Consider the following 21,062-nt stretch of genomic DNA (forward strand, 5'->3'; position numbering starts at 1 on the left):
ATGTCCAATCTTCTCTCTCTCTCTCTTACCTTTTATATATCGAAAAGAAACTCCTGCAGACTTCTTTTATATTACTTGCCAGCTTACACTCACATTTCATCTTATCCCCCCTTATTGCTTTTTTAGTTGTTCTCTGTTTGCTTTTAAAGGCTTCCCAATCCTCTGGCTTCCCATTAACCATCACCACATTATATTATTTGTCTTTTGTTTCAGTACTGTCCTTGACTTCCCTTCTCAGCCATGGTTGCCTCATCGCCCTCCTTAGCATGTTTCCTCTCCCTTGGGATGAATTTCTGTTGTGCCTTCCGAAAACAGCAGCAGCCAGAGCAGTGGCACCATGGCTGGCTCTGATGTTCAGAATGGAGGGTCAAAGTGCAGAAGATCAATAGTCATAGGGCACTCTATAGTCAGGAGCACAGTTAGGCACTTCTGTGGACGTGAAAGAGACTCCAGGATGGTATGTTGCTTCCCTGGTGCCAGATTCCAGGATGTCTCCGAACGGGTAGCGGGTATCCTGAAGGGGGCGGGCAAACAGGCAGAGGTCATTGTACATATTGGTACTAACGACACAGGCAGGAAGGGGCATGAGGTCCTGCAACAGGAGTTCAGGGAGCTAGGCAGAAAGTTAAAAGACAGGACCTCTAGCGTTGTAATCTCGGGATTACTCCCTGTGCCACGTGCCAGTGAGGCTAGAAATAGGAAGATAGAGCAGCTAAACACGTGGCTAAACAACTGGTGTAGGAGGGAGGGTTTCCATTATCTGGACCAGTGGGAGCTCTTCCAGGGCAGGTGTGACCTGTATAAGAAGGACGGGTTGCATCTAAACTGGAGAGGCATAAATATCCTGGCCGCGAGGTTTGCTAGTGTCACACGGGAGGGTTTAAACTAGTATGGCAGGGGGGTGGGCACCAGAGCAATAGGTCAGAAGGTGAAACATTCAGGGAGAGCTAGGGAATAGGGCCAGTATGGCTCTGAGGTAGAGCAGACAGGGAGATGTTTCTGAACACAGCGGGTCTGGTGGCCTGAAGTGCATATGTTTTAATGCAAGAAGTATTATGGGTAAGGCAGATGAACTTAGAGCTTGGATTAGTACTTGTAACTATGATGTTGCCATTACAGAGACCTGGTTGAGGGAAGGACAGGAATGGCAGTGAAACGTTCCAGGATTTAGATGTTTCAGGCGGGATAGAGGGGGATGTAAAAGGGGTGGCGGAGTTGCGCTACTGGTTAGGGAGAATATCACAGCTGTACTACTGGAGGACACCTCAGAGGGCAGCGAGGCTATATGGGTAGAGATCAGGAATAAGAAGGGTGCAGTCACAATGTTGGGGGTTTACTACAGGCCTCCCAACAGCCAGCGGGAGATAGAGGAGCAGATAGGTAGACAGATTTTGGAAAAGAGTAAAAACAACAGGGTTGTTGTGATGAGAGACTTCAACTTCCCCAATATTGACTGGGACTCACTTAGTGCTAGGTGCTTAGATGGGGCAGAGTTTGTAAGGAGCATCCAGGAGGGCCTCTTAAAACAATATGTAGACAGTCCAACTAGAGAAGGGGTTGTACTGGACCTGGTACTGGGGAATGAGCCCGGCCAGGTGGTAGAAGTTTCAGTAGGGGAGCATTTCGGAAACAGTGACCACAATTCAGTAAGTTTTAAGTGCTGGTGGACAAGGATAAGAGTGGTCTTAGGGTGAATGTGCTAATTGGGGGAAGGCTAATTCTAACAATATTAGGCGGGAACTGAAGAACCTAGATTGGGGGCGGATGTTTGAGGGTAAATCAATCTGATATGTGGGAGGCTTTCAAGTGTCAGTTGGAAGGAATTCAGGACCGGCATGTTTCTGTGAGGAAGAAGGATAAATACGGCAAATTTTAGGAACCTTGGATAACGAGAGATGTTGTAGGCCTTGTCAAAAAGAAAAAGGAGGCATTTGTCAGGGCTAGAAGGCTGGGAACAGACAAAGCCAGTGTGGAATATAAGGAAAGTAGGAAGGAACTTAAGCAAGGGGTCAGGAGGGCTAGAAGGGGTCACGAAAAGTCATTGGCAAATAGGGTTAAGGAAAATCCCAAGGCTTTTTACACATACATAAAAAGCAAGAGGGTAGCCAGGGAAAGGGTTGGCCCACTTAATGATAGGCAAGGGAATCTATGTGCGGAGCCAGAGGAAATGGGCGAGGTACTAAATGAAGACTTTGCATCAGTATTCACCAAAGAGAAGGAATTTGTGCATGTTGAGTCTGGAGAAGGGTGTGTAGATAGCCTGGGCTGGGTCACATTGAGATCCAAAAAATATTAAGGTAGATAAGTCCCCAGGGCCTGATGGGATCTACCCCAGAATACTGAAGGAAGCTAGAGAGGAAATTGCTGAGGCCTTGACAAAAATCTTTGGATCCTCACTGTCTTCAGGTGATGACCCGGAGGACTGGAGAAAAGCCAATGTTGTTCGTTTGTTTAAGAAGGGTAGCAAGGATACTCCAGGGAACTACAGGCCGGTGAGCCTTACGTCAGTGGTAGTGAAATTACTGGAGAGGATTTTTCGAGACAGGATCTACTCCCATTTGGAAGCAAATGGACGTATTAGTGAGACGCAGCATGGTTTTGTGACCTCTTAAGATCCTCCCTAGCCTCCTCCACCAGCTTCGTTAAGTTCCACGTATGGAGCCCCATCCATTTCCTCACTACCTGAATCCCTAAGTACCTAAACCTCCCCTCACTACTGTAAATGGCATCCCCCCTAAATTAGCCCGCTGTGCCAGCTCATTCACCGGGAATACCTCGCTTTTCCCTACATTCAGCTTGTATCCCGAGAACCCTCCAAACTTCCCCAACAGGCATCTAATCCTTCCCATACTCTCCAACGGATCTGAAACATACAGCAAGAGGTCATCGGCATAGAGCGACACCCGAAGCTCCCTCTGTCCCCTCATTATCCCCTGCCACTCTGCCGACCCCGTGAGAGAGCCATTGCCAATGGCTTTATGGCCAGCGCAAACAGCAGCGGCGACAGCGGGAACCCCTGCCATGTACCCCTGTGTAAGTCAAAGCTTCGTGAGCTCATATCATTCGTCCTCACCCTCGCTCTTGGCGCCACCGCACCCATGCCACAAATCTCGGCCCAAACCCAAACCTTCCCAAAACTTCGAACAAGTACCGGCACTCCATCCAATCAAGTGCTTTCTCCGCATCCATGGACACCACCCCCTTCGGTACCAGAGCACTCGATGGATTCATCACCACATTCAACAGCCGACTTATATTACTCGCAAGCTGCCTGCCCTTCACGAAGCCTGTTTGATATTCTCCAACCACCCCTGGGACACAATCCTCCATCCTCCCCGCCAACAACTTAGCCAATACTTTCACATCCATGTTCAATAGTGAGTTAACTTTATTTATCAGTGGCATTTGAACTATCTTAGGTTTCTTGGTTGGAATATTTATAGAGAAGGTGTGGGACATGAGTTAAAATGTTTCCTTTTGTTTAAGAACTGTTTAACTGTTAATTGTAGACCTATTTCTGTGATGTTATTCAGGTTAATACTGTGTTAAAAATACAGTTTGATTCAGCCTAAAGGATCCCTGTTTGGCAGCGGAATCAATCCAGGCGTGAAGTATCCTTTCCTCACAGTTTTACAAATTGCAAATTGTTGGGGTTTCTTGTCCAGTATCCTAATATAAATAGGGGAATGGCCCGATATCCTAACACAGTTTCATTCTGAAATTTCTCTTCACTTCCCATTTATTCATTTGCACAATCCACACTTCCATGACTAACCAACTGCTGCAATGTTTTGTTTCCACCCTCTCCCCCCACCACCCTTTCAGCCACGAAGTGTTCAATATGTTTGAATCACAGACCAAAGGAATGGACAGGTACAGCACCGTCAAAGTGGCATGGAATGCCAATCGCTCCAAAAGTCGTTCAGCCTATTACCTTGCAGATATTGCCCGAAGTAGGGAAAAGGAGTCTTCTGGAGTGATCACATCCAATAAAACCACCGAATCACCCAGCTTTACCAGGTAAAATGGGTTCAGTACTCTCTGTGAGTGTCAGCTTGGGCTAAGTCAGTAGAACTGCCTTTGAATTTGTGGGTTCAAGATTCAGCCCAAAGACTTGTGTATGTCGTATGACACTTCAGAGCAGCATTCAGGGAGTGCTGCACTGTTGGAAGTGGATTGATTGGATGAGATAGTAAACCGAGTTCCCATTTGCCCATTTAACTTTAAAAGATGGAGATGGTGGTATAGTGGTACTGTCAGTGGACGAGTAATCCAGAGACATCCAGGGCAATGCCTTGGGGACCCGGGTTCAAATCCCACGATGGCAGATAGTGAAATTTGAGTTCAATAAAAATCTGGAATTAAAAGTCTAATGATGACCATGAAACTATTGTTGATTGTTGTAAAAACCTATCTGGTTCACTGATGCTCTTTCGGGATGGAAATCTGCCTTACTTACCTGGTCTAGCCTACACTCCAGATACACAACAATGTGTTTGACCCTTAGCTGCCCTGTGAAATGGACGAATAAACCATTCAGTTCAAGGGCAATAAGGGATGGGCAGAAAATAATGGTCCAGCCAGCGATACCCACATGCCATGAAACATGAAAGAGAAAGACCCCACCATACTATTTAAAATAACATTGGATCTTCTCCCTGGTATCCTGGCCAATATGTATTCATCAACCAACATCACTAAAACTGATTATTTGTTGACTTGTTTCATGACTGTTTGTGGGATCTTGCTGTGCAAATGTGGCTGCCTCGTTTCTCATGTTTCATCAATGATGATCTTTCAAAAAGACTTCATTGGCTGGGAAGTATTTTGGGATTTCCAGAGATTGTGAAAGGCTCAATGTTAATGCAAGTTCATCATCTGTGTTATTGTGAAGATGTACTCCCAGAGGTTTCTTAAGTTGAACAAACAAACTTTATTTGCAAGCTTGCTTCATTGACTGCATGCTTCAAGTTAGTCCATCGTACACTAATTTTAACATAGAAAAACCCCTCCCCTTGGAGGGACAGCCCACGCTAAATGTTGATTGGTTGTTCAGTAAGGCTGATCTTCAAGTGACAATTACTACAGTTCTGTCCAAACTTTGCCTTATATTTGATGGGGAATTGGTGGTGACTCTGGACATGCCTATCATCCCTTCCTTGTCTGGCTGTCTGGCAGAGCTGTAAAATACAGAGCAGATGAACAGAATGCAAAGCCCTCGCATTTAAAAAAAAAACTTTAAAAATTTGCTGAGAAGGAACATCCATTACATGGTTCTCTTCTGTTCTCAGTTTGTTCTAAGGTTATTTACATTTTTAAAGTGTTATGATAGAGGCAAATTTTCAGATCCAATTTTCATAAAGCAAGATCCCACAAACTACAAATATGATGAATGACCAGTTACTTTTGGTGAGGAAGAACTGTGGTTCATGACACAAAGGAACTCCCCTGCTCTTGTGTAAGCAATGTGGTGGGGTATTTTGCATTCAATCAAACAGAAATGGGACTCAGTTGAATGCCCATTCTGAAACACAGGGGGGCAGGATTCTCTGATCCTGAGGCTAAGTGCTGACGCCGTCGGAAACGCCGGTGCGTTTCTCAACGGCATCAACACGGCCCCAGGATCAGCAATTCTGGCCCCTACAGGGGCCAGCAGGGCACTGGAGCAGTTCACGCCGCTCCAGCTGCTGATCTGGTCATGGAATGGGCGCCGGTGGATGCACGCATGCGCGTCCCACCGGAGCAATTTCCATGCATGCGCGGTGTCACCCTTGTCCGCGCCGGCCCCGACCCAGCATGGCGCAGCAGTACAGGCGCCAGCGCGGACGAAAGGAGGCTGGGAGACAGAGAGGTCGGCCCGCCGATCGATCGGTCCCAATCGCGGGCCAGGACACATCGGAGGGCCCCCCCTCCCCCGGGGTCGGACCCCCCCTCCCCCGGGGTCAGACCCCCCCTCCTTCCCCACAGGCCACCACCCGACCCTTCAACGCTGAGGTCCCTCCGGCTCAGAGCAGGTCTGAACAGCTCCGGCGGGACTCATTTTTTTTTACGGCCACTCGGCCCATCCGGGCCGGAGAATTGCAGGGGGCCGCGTACTCCGCTCTGCGGAGAATCGTGAATCGTGTCCCGGCGTCGGAGCGGCGTGGCTCAATTCGCATGGCCCCCTGGCAATTCTCCGAGCCGGTGCGGGGTCGGAGAAGCCCGTCCAGGACCTCTAAAAGAGCATCATTCCCACGCTATGTACTGAGGAGTCAACCTAGATTGTTTCTCCAGGTACATAATGGGGAAGCTTCTAACTGAGGAATTACAACAATATCATTTATATCGCACTTATATCCTTTAAGGATCAGACAAAAATTGGCACTGAGCCACATGAGAATTTTAGGACGGGTGATCCAAAACTTGGCCAATAAGATTGGTTTCATGGAGCACCTTAACGGGTGAAGAGAAGTGGAGAGATTTAGGGAGGAAATTCTTGCCCTTCGGACCTAGTATGACCATCAATGAAAAAGCAAAGGATGTGGAGGGTGCACAAGCGGCCAGAAAGAGAGAAGCGCAGATTCTCTGACGCAAGAGGGAAAGCAACTGAGCAAAGCTGATACTTCCAAATGGTCTCTTTTGTGAGTTGGACTGAAAAGGAGAATGTGGTCAAAAACAAAATGAAGCCATGTAAAGGAGGCAGAGTGATGGGCTAAGTCATGGTCTGTGCGTCTTTGTGAATGTTTATCGTCGTCAGACATCTCATTGAAAATTTATGGATTGCAGGTCTGTGTTTGTGGAAGAATTGGATCTGTTGGTGCTTGCTGCTGATGATGGAAATATTTACCTCTGGGGCTTTGATGACTCGCTTTCCAGTATTCTTAAGATGATGCCTTCAAAAAGAACCCAAGAGCAAGATAGGACAAGGGTGAGCGATCATGTGGTGATGGACTGTTACATTTTAACAGATCAAAAGCAGGCAGTTGGTGTAATCATGAATTGAGTTCTGATGTTCGGTTTCCTGTCCTGGAAATTGATTGGTCATTCTTTTTGGCGGGGGAGTTTTGTTTTTTATTTTGATTGATTGATTAGTGTTAAAGTACGCCTGCTTGCTTCTGTCACATCACATTTAAACTTTCTAACGTGGGTCAAACTAAGTAATCTGGAGGTTCTTTGCAGTAGAACCACTGCCTTTTGATTTCCTACCAGTGGAAGGGAATGAATTAACGATGCTTCAGCAACTAAAATATTGCCAGTGATTAATGGAGGCTCATAATTTCTGTCAGGGAGCATTGAAAGAATGCAGCAGTGGGTGAGGAACGGAAGGCTCACAGAATGACTGATGCTTTGGTGAATGCTTCGAGCAGAAATGAAGGTTTCAAAGAGAAAGGATCCCAGGCAGTAAGAACCCTTAGTGGTTGGTGCAGACATTATGGAAGGAGGAGAGAACAACAGAAAGAGACAGAACATATTTTCCAAGTTCCTTTCATGATCTGAGGATGTCTCACAGCACAGCCAATGGTGTTATAACATAGAGGATCAGAGAAAGTGCTTCTGCACAGCAAGTTCCACAATCAGCGATGGTGACGAGATTTTTGTTTTAATGATGTTGATTGAGGGATAATTATTGGTCAGATCCTCAGGTGAGCGAGTCAGGGTGGGCACGTCACTCACCCAGTCTGCCCCAACACGTTGTCTGGATTAATATTGAGACTCTGGTGTCCAGCAAATAATCAATCTGAAATTAGGCTGCAGAACAACTATTTTTCAGGTACGACAGTCTCCTGAGGATCCAAAATGGCGGTCAGGAAGCTTTTGCAGAATATTGGTTAAAGATAAACAAAATATCTCCAGCAAATGGGCAGTGATTAGCACTGCTGCCTCACGGCGCCGAGGTCCCAGGTTCGATCCCGGCTCTGGGTCACTGTCCGTGTGGAGTTTGCACATTCTCCCCGTCTTTGTGTGGGTTTTGCCCCCACAACTCAAAGATTTGCAGGGTAGGTGAATTGGCCACGCTAAATTGCCCCTTAATTGGAAACAATCAATTGGGTACTCTAAATTTAATTTTTTTTAAATTTTGAACATATATTCAGCATGGTGGCTCAGTGGTTAGCACTGCTGCCTCACGGTGCCGAGGACCTGGGATCGATCCCGGTCCCGGGTCACTGTGGTGTTTGCACATTCTCCCCGTGTCTGCTTGGGTCTCACCCTCACAAACCAAAGATGTGCAGGGTAGGTGGATTTGTCACACTAAATTGTCCCTTAATTGGAAAACATTTTTTAAAAAGATAAACAAAATATGGTCCTTCCACAAATCTGAGGCAAACAGTCGGACCATCGCACATGAGCAGAAAAGTGTTCCTGCTTGCTTTACGTCCCAACTGCTATTTTAGTTTACTCTGAGGCAGCCAACACCACATACTCCGGGAAAACCACCGTTAAACACTGTAGATTAAAGAGAAGCAAATTACTTGCGACAAACAGCATCCTGCTCACTACCACTCCCAACTCAGAGACCCAGGCCCCCTGAAGCGTCCAATTCGGAAACCCTGACCCCGGCGGCTTGTTGGTTGTCGGGGTATGATTCCCCCTTTGGGTATCTCAGTCATGGAGTTTGTGAGAGGTCCTGGTTTCAAATCCCGAATGAGCCTTTGATGCTGTTTCCTCTGGGCCTAATCACAGGTTTTCTTCATTTCCTTCTGGTGCAGAGCTGGTATTAGTTCACATAGAGTTTGGTTTGGGGGATGGCATGGTGGCACAGTGGTTAGCACTGCCAACACAGCACCAGGGACCTAGCTACAATTCCAGCCTTGGGTAACTGTCTGTGTGGATTTTTGACATCCTCCCCATGTCTGCGTGCTTTCCTCTGGTTTTCTTGTTTCCTCCCACAGTCCAAAGATGTGCAGGTTAATTGGGTTGACCATGAACAATATGTACGGTTACAGCGATAGAGGGGGTAGGTCTAGGTAGAGTGCTCTTTCAGAGGGTCAGTGCAGACTTGATGGTTCAAATAGCCACCTTCTGCACTGTAGGGATTCTTTGAATCTATGCATTCCCCAACACTCAAGCCTCCGATCCCAACATCAAATCCCTCGATTACTTCTTGACCTCCACCTATCCCCACTCTGAAGACCCCTGCGGTGGCTCGAGACTGGAGGTTTCCAGTAGTAAACAGGGTTTACTGATGAAAGGCAAAGGCAGTTAGATAACAGGCACAGAACACTACAGGTCTTTACTGTTCAGCTCGCTGGTCCACACTGCCCAGGGTCCTGCTCCCAGGGACCCGTTCAAACTCCCCATTGGCCGGGGTTCATGCCAGTCACATGGTCAGTGATGCCATGCTACCACATCCCTCCCTTCTTACCTTCCTTGATACATTTCCCAAAAACTGTGTACAAAGGTCACAATTGTTAACAGGGACAAACAAGGAAAGAAAGTAAATTGGTCCGGAGCCCTGCAGGTCCTCCCGTACACCCCTAGACCAACCACAGGCTCGGCACTCTTTTGGGCGATTGAGTGGTCCACAGTCAATGCCACCTCAGACAGGACCACTTCAACAATGGGTGAATTAGTCTGACCAGCCTCGACAGACGCAGCTGGTTGAACAGAAGTGAAGCCCCTGGCTCCCTTTAGCTGGATGGAGTTACAGGAGTATTCATGGTGCTCTGTGGCCTCATCGACTCCACATTGGGGGTCACCGCCTCTCGACTCCTCAGGTGGTCGACGTACTTCTTAATGGTCTTCCCGTTAACATCGACCACATAAGACACCAGCCCGGCCAGGCCACAACCCGTCCTTCTAACCAAGACGAACTTGCTGTGAAATTATAGACCAAAACTGGGTCTCCCACCTGGAGTGACGTGTCTTCTCTCTGCTCTGACCACTGACTCTTCTGGAAGGCCTGATATGCCTCCACCCTCCTCGCCAAATTTGGAAATACAAGATCCAATTGGATTCTCAACCGACACCCCATGAGCTGTTCAGCTGGTGTGACCCCCCATGGTAGAATGAGGTGTTGAGTTGTATAGCAACAAAAAAATTAACTAACCTCTAGCGAAGTGGTTTATTTAATTGCTTTTTCATGGCATTCTTGAGAGTGTGAACGGCCCACTCAGCCAGACCATTAGATACTGGGTGATAGGGGCTGTCCTCTGTGTCGAATGCCATTTGCTCTCTCAAAATGCTTGAACCATCACCAGGGAAGGGAGTGCCTTTGACCAAAACAATTGCCTTAGGAAGCCCATGAATGGCAAACACTTAACACAAGGCATGGACCATAGCTGCTGAGGTAGTGGTCTCCATCTTCTGGATTGATAGTCACTTCAAGCGGGCATCCACCAACACCAAAACATCTTGCCCAAAAACAAGCCCGCGTGATCCACATGAACCATGGTCCACAGGTGATCTGGCCATTCTCAAAGATGAAGGCTGGTGGAAAGCATCAAACACTTTGCATCCAAAGACTTTGTCTAGGCCTGGCCACCAGACGTAACTGTGCTTCAACATCTTCATCGTTTTCTGTTCTGGATCTTAGGGCAGCACGATAGCACAGTGGTTAGCACTGTTGCTTCACAGCCCTAGGGTCCCAGGTTCGATTCCCGGCTTGGATCACTGTCTGTGCGGAGTCTGCACATTCTCCCTGCGAGGGTTTCCTCCTGATGCATCGGTTTCCTCCCACAGTCCAAAGATGTGCAGGTTAGACGGATTGGTTCTGCTAAATTGCCCTTAGTGTCCAAAAAGGTTACGTTATGTTAGGTGAGGTTACTGGGTTACGGGGATAGGTTGGAGGCGGTGGGCCTGAGTAGGGTGCTTTTTCCAAGGGCCAGTGCAAACTTGATGGGCCGAATGGCCTCCTTTTGCATTGTAAATTCTATGATTCTATGATAACTTTTGAAGGAAGGGCGCCCAAGCCTGAGGCAGGATGACCACCCTTGATCCACATGCTGTCTTCACATGTCAACTCATCTTGATGAGTGATGCTGGGCCTCAGCTGTTCAGCCTTCTCCTAATGCCCACCAGACTGTATAATTCGGTTGACCTTTGAAAGAATCTCTTTGGGTCCGACTTCGGATGTGCCCTGCGGACACTGGCAGAGTGTCTGCAAAATTTAGGGCTAGTATGGGGTACTGGTGGTGGCGAAATGCTCTTAAGTAGTGGCAGACGACTAAATGCATCTGCAATAGCAATTTGTGTCCCAGGCTGGTGTTGAAAAGTATACTTGTACACTGCCAACAGTAGGGCCCAATGCTGCACCCTCGCCAAGGCTATGGGCAACATGGGCTTATCTTCCCTCAACAGCCCAGTAATGGCTTGTGGTCAGTCACTATGTCGAACCGTTGACCGTGCACATACTGGTGAAATTTCTTCACACTGGATATAACCATTAAGCCTTCCTCTCAATCTGGGAATAGTTTTGTTCTGCTTCAGAAAGGGCCCCTGAGGCAATGGCGATAAGGATAAAACAGCCCCTATACAGCAAGGGAACGTATCACATGTCAGCACGATTGGTTTTCCTGGATCAAAATGCACCAAAAAGTTTGAAGATTGCAATGCTTGCTTTATGACTCAGAAGATTTCTTATTAAGGCCCCTTCCATTGCAATGGTACCAATTTTGTGGCTAGGTTTGAAATAAACCTCCAATAGTAATTGATGAAACCATTAAACAACTTAAGTTTGCTGACATTTATGAAAATGAAAAATGAAAATCGCTTATTGTCACGAGTAGGCTTCAATCAAGTTACTGTGAAAAGCCCCTAGTCGCCACGTTCCGGCGCCTGTCCGGGGAGGCTGGTACGGGATATGAGTCCAGGGACATCTCGTATGGTCTTGAGCTTTTCTTCCAAAGGGTGGAACCTTGTTGTGTCAAAGCAAACTCTTAGGTACGCCAATTCAGAGGCCCGAAAAGTACATTTCTAATGTTTTAGGCGGACCCCAGCATCACAAATCCTCTTTAATACTTCCTCTAGGCTGACCACATCTTCTTCTGGTGTGGTGCTGGTGACTAGCATGTCGACAAGGTAAACCGCGACCGTGGGAATCTCCCGGAGGAGATTTTCCATTGTGTGCTGGAAAATAGCACAGGCTGAAGTGTTGCTGAATGGTAGATGCCTTTGTGGGTATTGATTGAAGCAAACTTCTGAGACTCCTCTGGCAACTCTAGTTGCAGATAGGTGTCCAGAGGTACAATTTTGAATTAGTGAGGCCATCTGCCAACTTGGTGTAGAGGTGTTCAATTCAGGGAATCAGATACCGATTGACCTGGGCAGCTTTACTTATGGTCATCTTAAGTGCCCCACAAATCCTTATTGACAAATCAAGTTTAAGGACAGGAACTATTGGCTCTGCCCATTCTGAAAAATGAACCGGCTTGATTATACCCAGATCTTCCAATCTCTTTAGCTCTGCTTCAATCTTCTGATGCAATGTATATGTCACGGACTTGCCTCTGAAGAACTGGGGAGTTGAATCCAGATTGATATATATCTTGGTTTTTACACCATTAATTCAACCCAATTTTTCATGGACGGCGTCTTCATACCTCCTTATGACATCTTGGCGGGCACCGTGAGATATTTTGAAGATCTCCAGCCAGTTAAGCCTAATCTTCTGTAACCACTGTCTTCATAACCAACATGTCTATGTTCTTGCATGACAACCAAAGGCAGTTAGGCCATCTGTAGACCACTGAGGTATTGACTCTTTCGAGGATCTTCAAAATCTCTGGTGTAAGTCAGAAGTCTGCCTGTCATGCTCTTTAAGCTTAAAGATTGTGGGCGGGTGTCCCATTGTGGGCATCCCGACGCTGTCGGAAAATCCGTCGGCATGAGTGCGCTGTCGGCGATGCGGAGGATCCCGTCGATGGAGAATCCAGCCCCGTGTTCCTGCATGTAGATAGTGGAAGGTTTGTTCATTCACTATAGTCATCGAAGCCCTGGCGTCAACTTCCATTTAAGGAGTCTACCATTTATTCTTGACACAATTTCAATCGGATCTCTTTCACTCAATTAGACTGCATTCAACCGATGTATCAAATTCTCTTCTGCAGAACTCTTCTCCATTATGTTCAGTGGACTGCTGCTGCTACTGTTTTTTTTCATAATGGCGCGCTTTGCCTTGCGCGGCAACTTGCTTGAATGAGTCTCCGTCAGTTGCAGCAGTACCACACAAACTTCCAAAAATGGGGATTCCCCCGCACCCCCTCCCGGCAACTTTAGCAATGCACCTCATTTTCGATTTGAGGCCCTGATTCCTTCCCGCTCTTTGGGTTCCAGTCCTGCCCCAAGAACCGTGCTTGGCTCTGAGCTGTGCCTGTTGATCCTGCCGACGATCTCACAGTCATACCACCCCCTACTTGGTTAACCTCCCCTTCAGCCGCACTTTGAAGCTCAGTGGCTCATTTTTAGGCACACTCCGTCACCTGCTTTTTCCAACGTAATTGTGGTCTCCACCAGAAGCTTCTTCTGGATATTAAAGTTACGAATCCCACAAACCAGCCGGTCATGCAACATATCACTCAGCGCAGTCCCAAACTCACAATGCTCAGCAAACTGGCGAAGCCTGGCTATGAAGGCTGAGACAGACTCTTCATGGTCCCTCATTGCACAGTTAAACTTACAAAGTTAGAGGATAATTGAGGGCCTTGGGTTGTAATGTTCTTTAACTATTTCACTATCTGGTTAAAGGTCTTCAAGTCAGGTGCCTCCACAGATATGAGGTTCCTAATCAAATTATAGGTCTGGGATTGTAAACTGTCAGAAGTATCACCTTCTCCTTGTCCTCACCTGTGATCTCGGTTGCAGTAAACAAGAAATAGAGCCGTTTGATGTACCGACTCCATGATCCAGCCCCTTGATCAAATGGGTCTAGTTTCCCAATGCTAGGCATTCCCACTCACAGTTTAAATGATTCAGACTCTTACTGGAGCTTCTCTGTTTCCTCAGCTGTTCTTCCTTCCCCCCTTGATTCACAATGACTGTGGGCTGCTATCAAAAATTATTACCTCATCGCCAATGTGGCGGCTTGAGACATAGACTGGAGGCTTCCAGTAGTTATAAAAAGGGTTTATTGATGAAAGGCATAGACAGTTAGATAACAGGCACAGGACAAGTCTTTATACTTCAGTTCCCTGGTCCACACTGCCCAGGTTCCTGCTCCCAAGGCCCTGCGCAAACTCCCCATTGGCCTGGGCTCATGCGTTCCCTTGGGATTGGCCCCGAGACAGTCAGTGGAGCTCACGTCTTCATGGGTCCGTGCTACCATAACCCCGATCCAGAATCTAACCACTCTCTCACAGTTGCAGCTTCTATTGTATGCTTCTTCCTCCTGTAGCATCATCCTTGAAACTCATCTATTTGGAACAGGGTACTAATCCTGCATTGGAGTATCCCTACTCTGTTTACTACAAAATGTAAGGGTAACCACACCGATCCCAGTTTCCCAGTGGAGTTATGCCAAGGAAGGAATGCCTGTCAGAGAAAGGGCTGCAACACTCTTTGGGCAGTTACACACTTCGATTGCAGGGTTGGTGATGTTGGTGGAAGTTGAATACATTTAACTGGAGCCTGAGCCACAATTGAAAGTTACCTCACGCAACTGGAAGAACAATTTATTTTTGACTTTGTTTTTTAGAGATTTGGAGTCTTGCTGAACGAAACTGTAAACATACAGTATACTGAAGAGGAGAATGGTTCAGTAAATGATCGGGTTTCAGGTAAGGGAAACAATTAAGAGCCTAGCTAGGTCGCAAAGTAACATGGCACAAATCAGACATGCCATCAATCCACTATTCAGAATGAGTTCTGACCAGCTGATCAAAGGCATTGATTTCAGCTCTAGCTGAAGACTCAGTCAGTTCACCTGCTGAGTAACTGAGCTGTGTAGAACAGTAAGGTTCCCGATTCAACCGCTGCCTGGGGTTGATTTCATTGCATTTGTGAAGCTCCTACAGTTGGATGTCAGAGGCTCTGGGTTGGATGTGGAGCAGTCCCATTTGACATATTGTTGTTGTAAGGATGAGAATTGAAAACTATTGGCTCATGATGTCCAAGGTGTGCAGGTTAGGTTCTGGGTATGGGGATAGCACAGGGTTATGGGGGAGTATAAATGGGTAGAGTGCTCATTTGAAGGGTCAGTAAGGACTCGGTGGACCAAATGGCCTCCTTCTGCACTATAGGGATTCTATGATTCTATAGTTATGTAGAATATAAAACACACAAACAGGCCATTTGTCCCAACAAATCTTTACAAGTGGTAATGCTCCATGTGAGCCTCCCTTGTGAAACCCTGTCCACATGTTCATCTGTCCTTTTCTCTCCATATCTTGATATTACTTTCCCTTTAAATGCATTAAGGTTGTTCAGCTTAACTACTGTTTGCAATAGTGAGTTCCAGTTGTAACCAATCTTTGGGGGGAGACTCTTTTCCTGAATATCTTAAAGTACTTATTGGCAACTACCCTATATCAATGGCCCTTAGCTGTGCACTTCCTCACACATTGGCCGGGATCCTCTCTTCTGGGGACTAAGTCCCCACGCCGGTGGGAAAACCGGCGGCAACGACTCCGGCATCAATGGCCCCCCAAGGTGAGGAATTCTCACCTGTCTAGGGGGCTAGGTGGACGCCGGTGGGGTTGGCGCCGCTCCAGCTGTCGGCGAAGGCGTAATTCCGCTCATGCGCGGACTGGCCGGCGTATTCTCAGCATGCACAGGGGGGGGGTTCTGTTCTCCGCGCCGGCCCCCTGGCAATATGGTGGAGCCCTACAGGGCCCCGCCGCAGAAGGAAGAAGTGCCCCCACAGAACAGGCCCGCCCGCAGATCGGTGGGCCCCGATCGCGGGCCAGGCCACCGTGGGGGCCCCCCGGGTCGGATACCCCGCGCCCCCCCCCGAGGACCGCCCCCACCGAATTACCTGCCAGGTCCCGCCGGTACATGAGTTGAGTGATTCACGCCGGTGGGACTGGCCAAAAATGGACGGCCCCTCGGGGCCCGGAGAATCGCCGGGGGGGGCCACTGCCAATAGCCCCCGACCGCCGTGGCAGCTATCCCGCCCTAGCTCAAAAACCGGCGCCTGAGAATACGGCAGCCGGCGTCAGGGCGGCCGGTTGCGCCTCCCCGGGGATTCTCCAACACAGCGGGGGGGGGTCAGAGAATCCCGCCCATAGTTTTGAATAAAACAGTGGTTCACCAACAACAGGTTCCACTCACGGAAGTTGACGGTCTGGGGGCGGTAAAAAATGTCGGGAGGCCTCTCACGATTCTCCCACGCCACGTGGGGAGCGGAGAATTCCACCCTGGGTCTTCTGTCGGTGCGTGCTCGATCGTATGCTAATTGTTGCAGATTGGTGGCAATAATAATCATCTTTATTAGTATCACAAGTAGGCTTACATTAACACTCCAATGACGTTACTGTGAGAATCCCCTGGTCGCCACACTCCGGCGCCTGTTCGGGTACACAGAGGGAGAATTGAGAATGTCTGTACATAGATACATACATAAAAGATAGGAGCAGGAGGAGGCCTTTTGGCTCTTCGACCCTGCTCCACCATTCATCACAATCATGGCTGATCATCCAACTCAATAGCCTAATCCTGCTTTCTCCCCACAGCCTTTGATCCCATTCTCCCCAAGTGCCATATCCAGCCGTCTCTTGAAGATATCCAAAGTTTTAGCATCAACTGCTTTCTGTGGTAATGAATTCCACAGGCTCACCACTCTTTGTGTGAAGCAATGTCTCCTTATGCCTGTCCGAAATGGTTTACCCTGAATCCTCAGACTGTGACCCCTGGTTCTGGACGCATCCATCATTGGTAACATCTTGCCTGTCTAGTCTCGTTAAAATTTTATAAGTCTCTATGAGATCTCCCCTTATTCTTCTGAACTCCAGTGGGAACAATCCCAACCTAGTCAATCTCTCCTCAGTCCCGCCATCCCTGGAATCAGTCTGGTAAACCTTCGCTGCACTCCTTCCAGAGCAAGAACATCCTTCCTCAGAGAAGGAGACCAAAATTGCACACAATATTCCAGGTGTGGCCTCATCAAGGCCCTGTATAATTGCAGCAACACATCCCTGCTTCTATACTCACAACCTCTCGCAATGAAGGCCCACATACCATTAGCGTTCTTTACCGCCTGCTGCAGCTGCATGCTTACCTTCAATGACTGGTGCACAAGGACACCCAGGTCCCACTGCACACTCCACTCTCCCAATTTACAACCATTCAGGTAGTAATCTGCCTTCCTGTTTTTGCTTCCAAAGTGAATAACCTCACATTTATCCAAATTATGCAGCATCTGCCATTGATTTGGACACTCGCCCAACCTGTCCAGAGCATGTTGTAAGATCCCTGCATCCTCACAATTCACCCTCCCGGCTAACTTGGTACCAGCTGCAAACTTTGAGATGTTACATTTTGTTTCCTCACCCAAATCATTAATATATATTGTGAATAGCTGGGGTCCCAGCACCGATCTCTGTGGTACCCCACTAGTTACTGCTTGCCAATTTGAAAAGGACCCATTAATCCCTACTCTTTATTTCCTCTTTGCCAACCAGTTTTCTATCCACCTCAATACATTTCCCCCAATCCCATGTGCTTTAATTTTGCACAATAATCTCTTATGCGGACTTTGTCAAACGCCCTCTGAAAGTCCAAATATACCACATCGACTGACTCCCCCTTGTCAACTTTACTGGTTACATCTTCAAAGAATTCCAACAGATTTTTCAAGCATGATTTTCCCTTCATAAATCCATGCTGACTCTGACTGATCCTGCCACTGCTTTCTAAATGTTCCGCTATAAAGTCCTTGATAATGGATACAAGCATTGCCCCCACTACCAATGTTAGGCTTTCTGGTCATTCTAGACTTTCCATGCATTACGGCACAGAGCCTTTAAGTTTGTCTTTTTCACATTGTTTGTCTTGCTCCTAATATTTTTCTGTATTGCCCTGTTTGAATTTTGCCCTTGGTTTCTCCACCTATCACTTTTCTTATTCACTTTTCTACCTTTCGTTTTTGTCCTTGCTCCCTCTTTCTCTGACTCCTTCCCATCCCCCTGGCATATTAATTTAAACCCTCCCCAACCGCTCTAGCAAATAGCCCCCCGAGGACATCAGTTCCAGTCTTGCCGAGATGTAACCAGACCAGTTTGTACAGGTTCCACCTCCCCAGAATCGGTCCCAATGCCCCAGGAATCTGAAACCCTTCCCCTGACACCATCTTTTCAGCCATGTATTCATCCTATATATCCTGTGGTAGTAATCCTGTGATCACTACCTTTGAGGTCCCATTTCTTAACTTCCTTCCGAGCTCCCTGTAGTCTGCTTTTAGGGCCTCATCCCTTTTTTTACCTATGTCGTTTGTACTGATGTGTACCACGTCCACTGGATGTTCACCCTCCCCCTCCAGAATGTCCTGTACCTGCTCCAAGACATCCTTGACCCGAGCAAAGGGAGGCAACATACCATCCTGGAGTCTCGTTTGCAGCCACAGAAACGCCTGTCTATTCCCCTTACAATTGAATCCCTTATAACTATTGCATTGGCACACTTATTACCCCTCCCCTCTGCAGCAGAACCAACAATGGTGCCATGAGTTTGGCAGTTGCTGTTTTCCCTGAGAGGCCATTTACCTAATGCATATCTTTCAGGACTTGTGGGAGGAAACCGGAGCACCCGGAGGAAACCCACGCAGACACGGGGAAAATGTGCAGACTCCACACAGACAGTGAGCCAAGCCGGGAATTAAACCCGGGTCCCTGGCACTGTGAAGCAGCAGTACTAACCACTGTGCTACCGTAAAAGTTATGGACTGTCGTCCCATCCGATGAGTTGCTGAAGGGTGGAATGTCCAATCTTGTAGCCTGCAGGCCATGACGCAGAACAAGGTTGCCACCAGCACTTTAAAGGGCCTCCTGGCACAGAACAGTGTCAGGTGACCCAATTGATGAAGAATCGAGTACATATACTACATAGAGTGAAGATTTGTGAATTTCCCCTCTGTCCAGATAAGTTAATTTAAATTTTAGCTCATCTCTTCCAACCATGTCAATCTTCATAGGTGGCATATTTTTTTTGCAATCAGTAAGTCTCCCACCTTTTGGCACTGTTGGCTACAGGCATGCAGTCAATGACTCCCTGCATCCTGCAGAAAGCTGAAATTGCTGTAAATCCACCATCCATCTGGCTTTGGACACCTTGCATGGAGATGTAATTCCCCAACCCTTTTGAAAATTGCATCTCTGAACACCTTGCTGCAATGGTGTGATGCGGGCTGTCTAATGGCCGCAAGCTCTCCCCAGGCTGCCGGGAATGAGGCTTTTGACAGGTATCAGGTGGCCCCCGAGGCAGAGGGATGAGATCTCCCTGCAAGTATCTCACAAATAGATGTTGAAAGGCTGAGTCTTCTGGGCTGAGTCTCACTAATGCTGCAGGAAGCCAAATCTCTGCCTACATACTCTTGGGGGAGCATAACATGATATTTAATAATAATCTTTATTGTCACAATTCGGCTAACATTAACACTGCAATGAAGTTACTGTGAAAAGCCCCTAGTGGCCACATTCTGACGCGTGTTCGGGTACACGGAGAGAGAACTTAGAATGTCCAAATTACCGAACAGCACGTCTTTTGGGACTTGTGTAAGGAAACTGGAGCACCCGGAGGAAACCCACGCAGACACAGGGAAAACGTGCAGACGCTGCACAGACAATGATCCAAGCCGGGAATCGAACCTGGGACCCTGGCGTTGTGAAACAACAGTGCTAACCACTGTGCTACTATGCCGCCCCAATGATATGAGCCTCCGTGAGGGTTTCTGGGTACTTCCTAACCCGCAGGGTCTGACATTTCTCTGTTCCCCTTCCTGAAGAAACGCATCATCCTGAGCCTTTCTGTATTCCCTTGTTCGTCTCCCTTTTCTGTTTCTTCCTAATTCCTCTCTCCTCCTAACTGGAGCTTGTGACTCCAACTTAGTAAACAATCCCCATCTGTCTCAAACACTTATCACCTCACCCCTGGATACTAGACCAAAAAATATTCAATCGAAAGAGCCCTCTGAATCAAAGGAGAGTTCTCCTCATGAAAACATCTCCAGATGGTCACTCTGCTCATTCACATGAGAACTTCCTGCAGTCAGTGGAGTTTGAAATGCAAAGCTGAGACTGTGGTTTCAGTTGCCATTTTAAAGCTGATGGAACCATCAATTCACCAGACACGTGTTTCCGATATGAATCAAGGCTTTAATCAACTTACTTCAGAGCCAGCCTGTTACCTGTTGATGAACTCTCTGTGAACTGCCGGCTGATTCTGGACAAGAGTATTTATACAGCAGCACTAGGGGGAGCAGTCATGGGCGGAGCCAAGGGTGAAGCCCTGTACAAGCTCCTGAGCATTCCCAGAGCTCTCCCCCTAGTGGTCAGGTAACGCTACTGCGCTTACAATATACAGTGTGAATTTACCATGTTATATTCACCACAAAAGCCCGCCCAAACAAATTTCCCCTGAAACAACGGCTTTCCCAGGACCAGCTTTCCCACCTGCCATGGTGCTGCCTTCTGAATGTATTATCGTTAGATGGATCATCAATGATCTTAATGAAATGAAAATCGCTTATTGTCACGAGTAGGCTTCAATGAAGTTACTGTGAAAAGCCCCTAGTCGCCACATTCCGGCGCCTGTTCGGGGAGACTGGTACGGGAATTGAACCGTGCTGCAGCCCTGCCTTGGTCTCCTTTAAAAGCCAGTGATTTAGCCCAGTGTGCTAAACCAGCCCCAGTTATGGAGGTTACCATTGATCAGAAACTGAACTGGACTAGCCATATTAATGCTGTGGCGACCAGAGTAGGTCAAAAGCTAGGAATCCTACGGTGAATAACTCACTTCCTGACTCCCCAGAGCCTGGTCCAACATCTACAAGGCACAAGTCAGGAGTGTAAAAGTCTCACTCCAAAAAATTTCCCAAATGTGGCGGATTGCGATCTGGATCATGCCCTACCATCTGACAGGAATCGCACCTCGTTTCTCGCCAGAGACCACACTTCGGAATGTTTTGGGAGAATTCCGCAGGGTATTATTTTATCCCA

At 47.6% G+C, this 21,062-nt stretch overlaps 1 protein-coding gene across 1 annotated transcript in view; it reads left to right on the forward strand.

The window, feature by feature from the left end:
* LOC119965065 overlaps window positions 1-21,062 on the forward strand; it is a 111,987-nt gene that overhangs the window by 44,342 nt on the left and 46,583 nt on the right. The window contains exons 9-11 of the mRNA XM_038795317.1: window positions 3,826-4,020; window positions 6,766-6,907; window positions 14,609-14,690. Coding sequence (XP_038651245.1) covers window positions 3,826-4,020; window positions 6,766-6,907; window positions 14,609-14,690 — 419 coding nt within the window. The remainder of the gene's footprint in view (window positions 1-3,825; window positions 4,021-6,765; window positions 6,908-14,608; window positions 14,691-21,062) is intronic.

The sequence above is a fragment of the Scyliorhinus canicula genome, chromosome 4 (genome assembly GCF_902713615.1).
Source record: "Scyliorhinus canicula chromosome 4, sScyCan1.1, whole genome shotgun sequence".
Taxonomy (NCBI): Eukaryota; Metazoa; Chordata; class Chondrichthyes; order Carcharhiniformes; family Scyliorhinidae; genus Scyliorhinus; species Scyliorhinus canicula.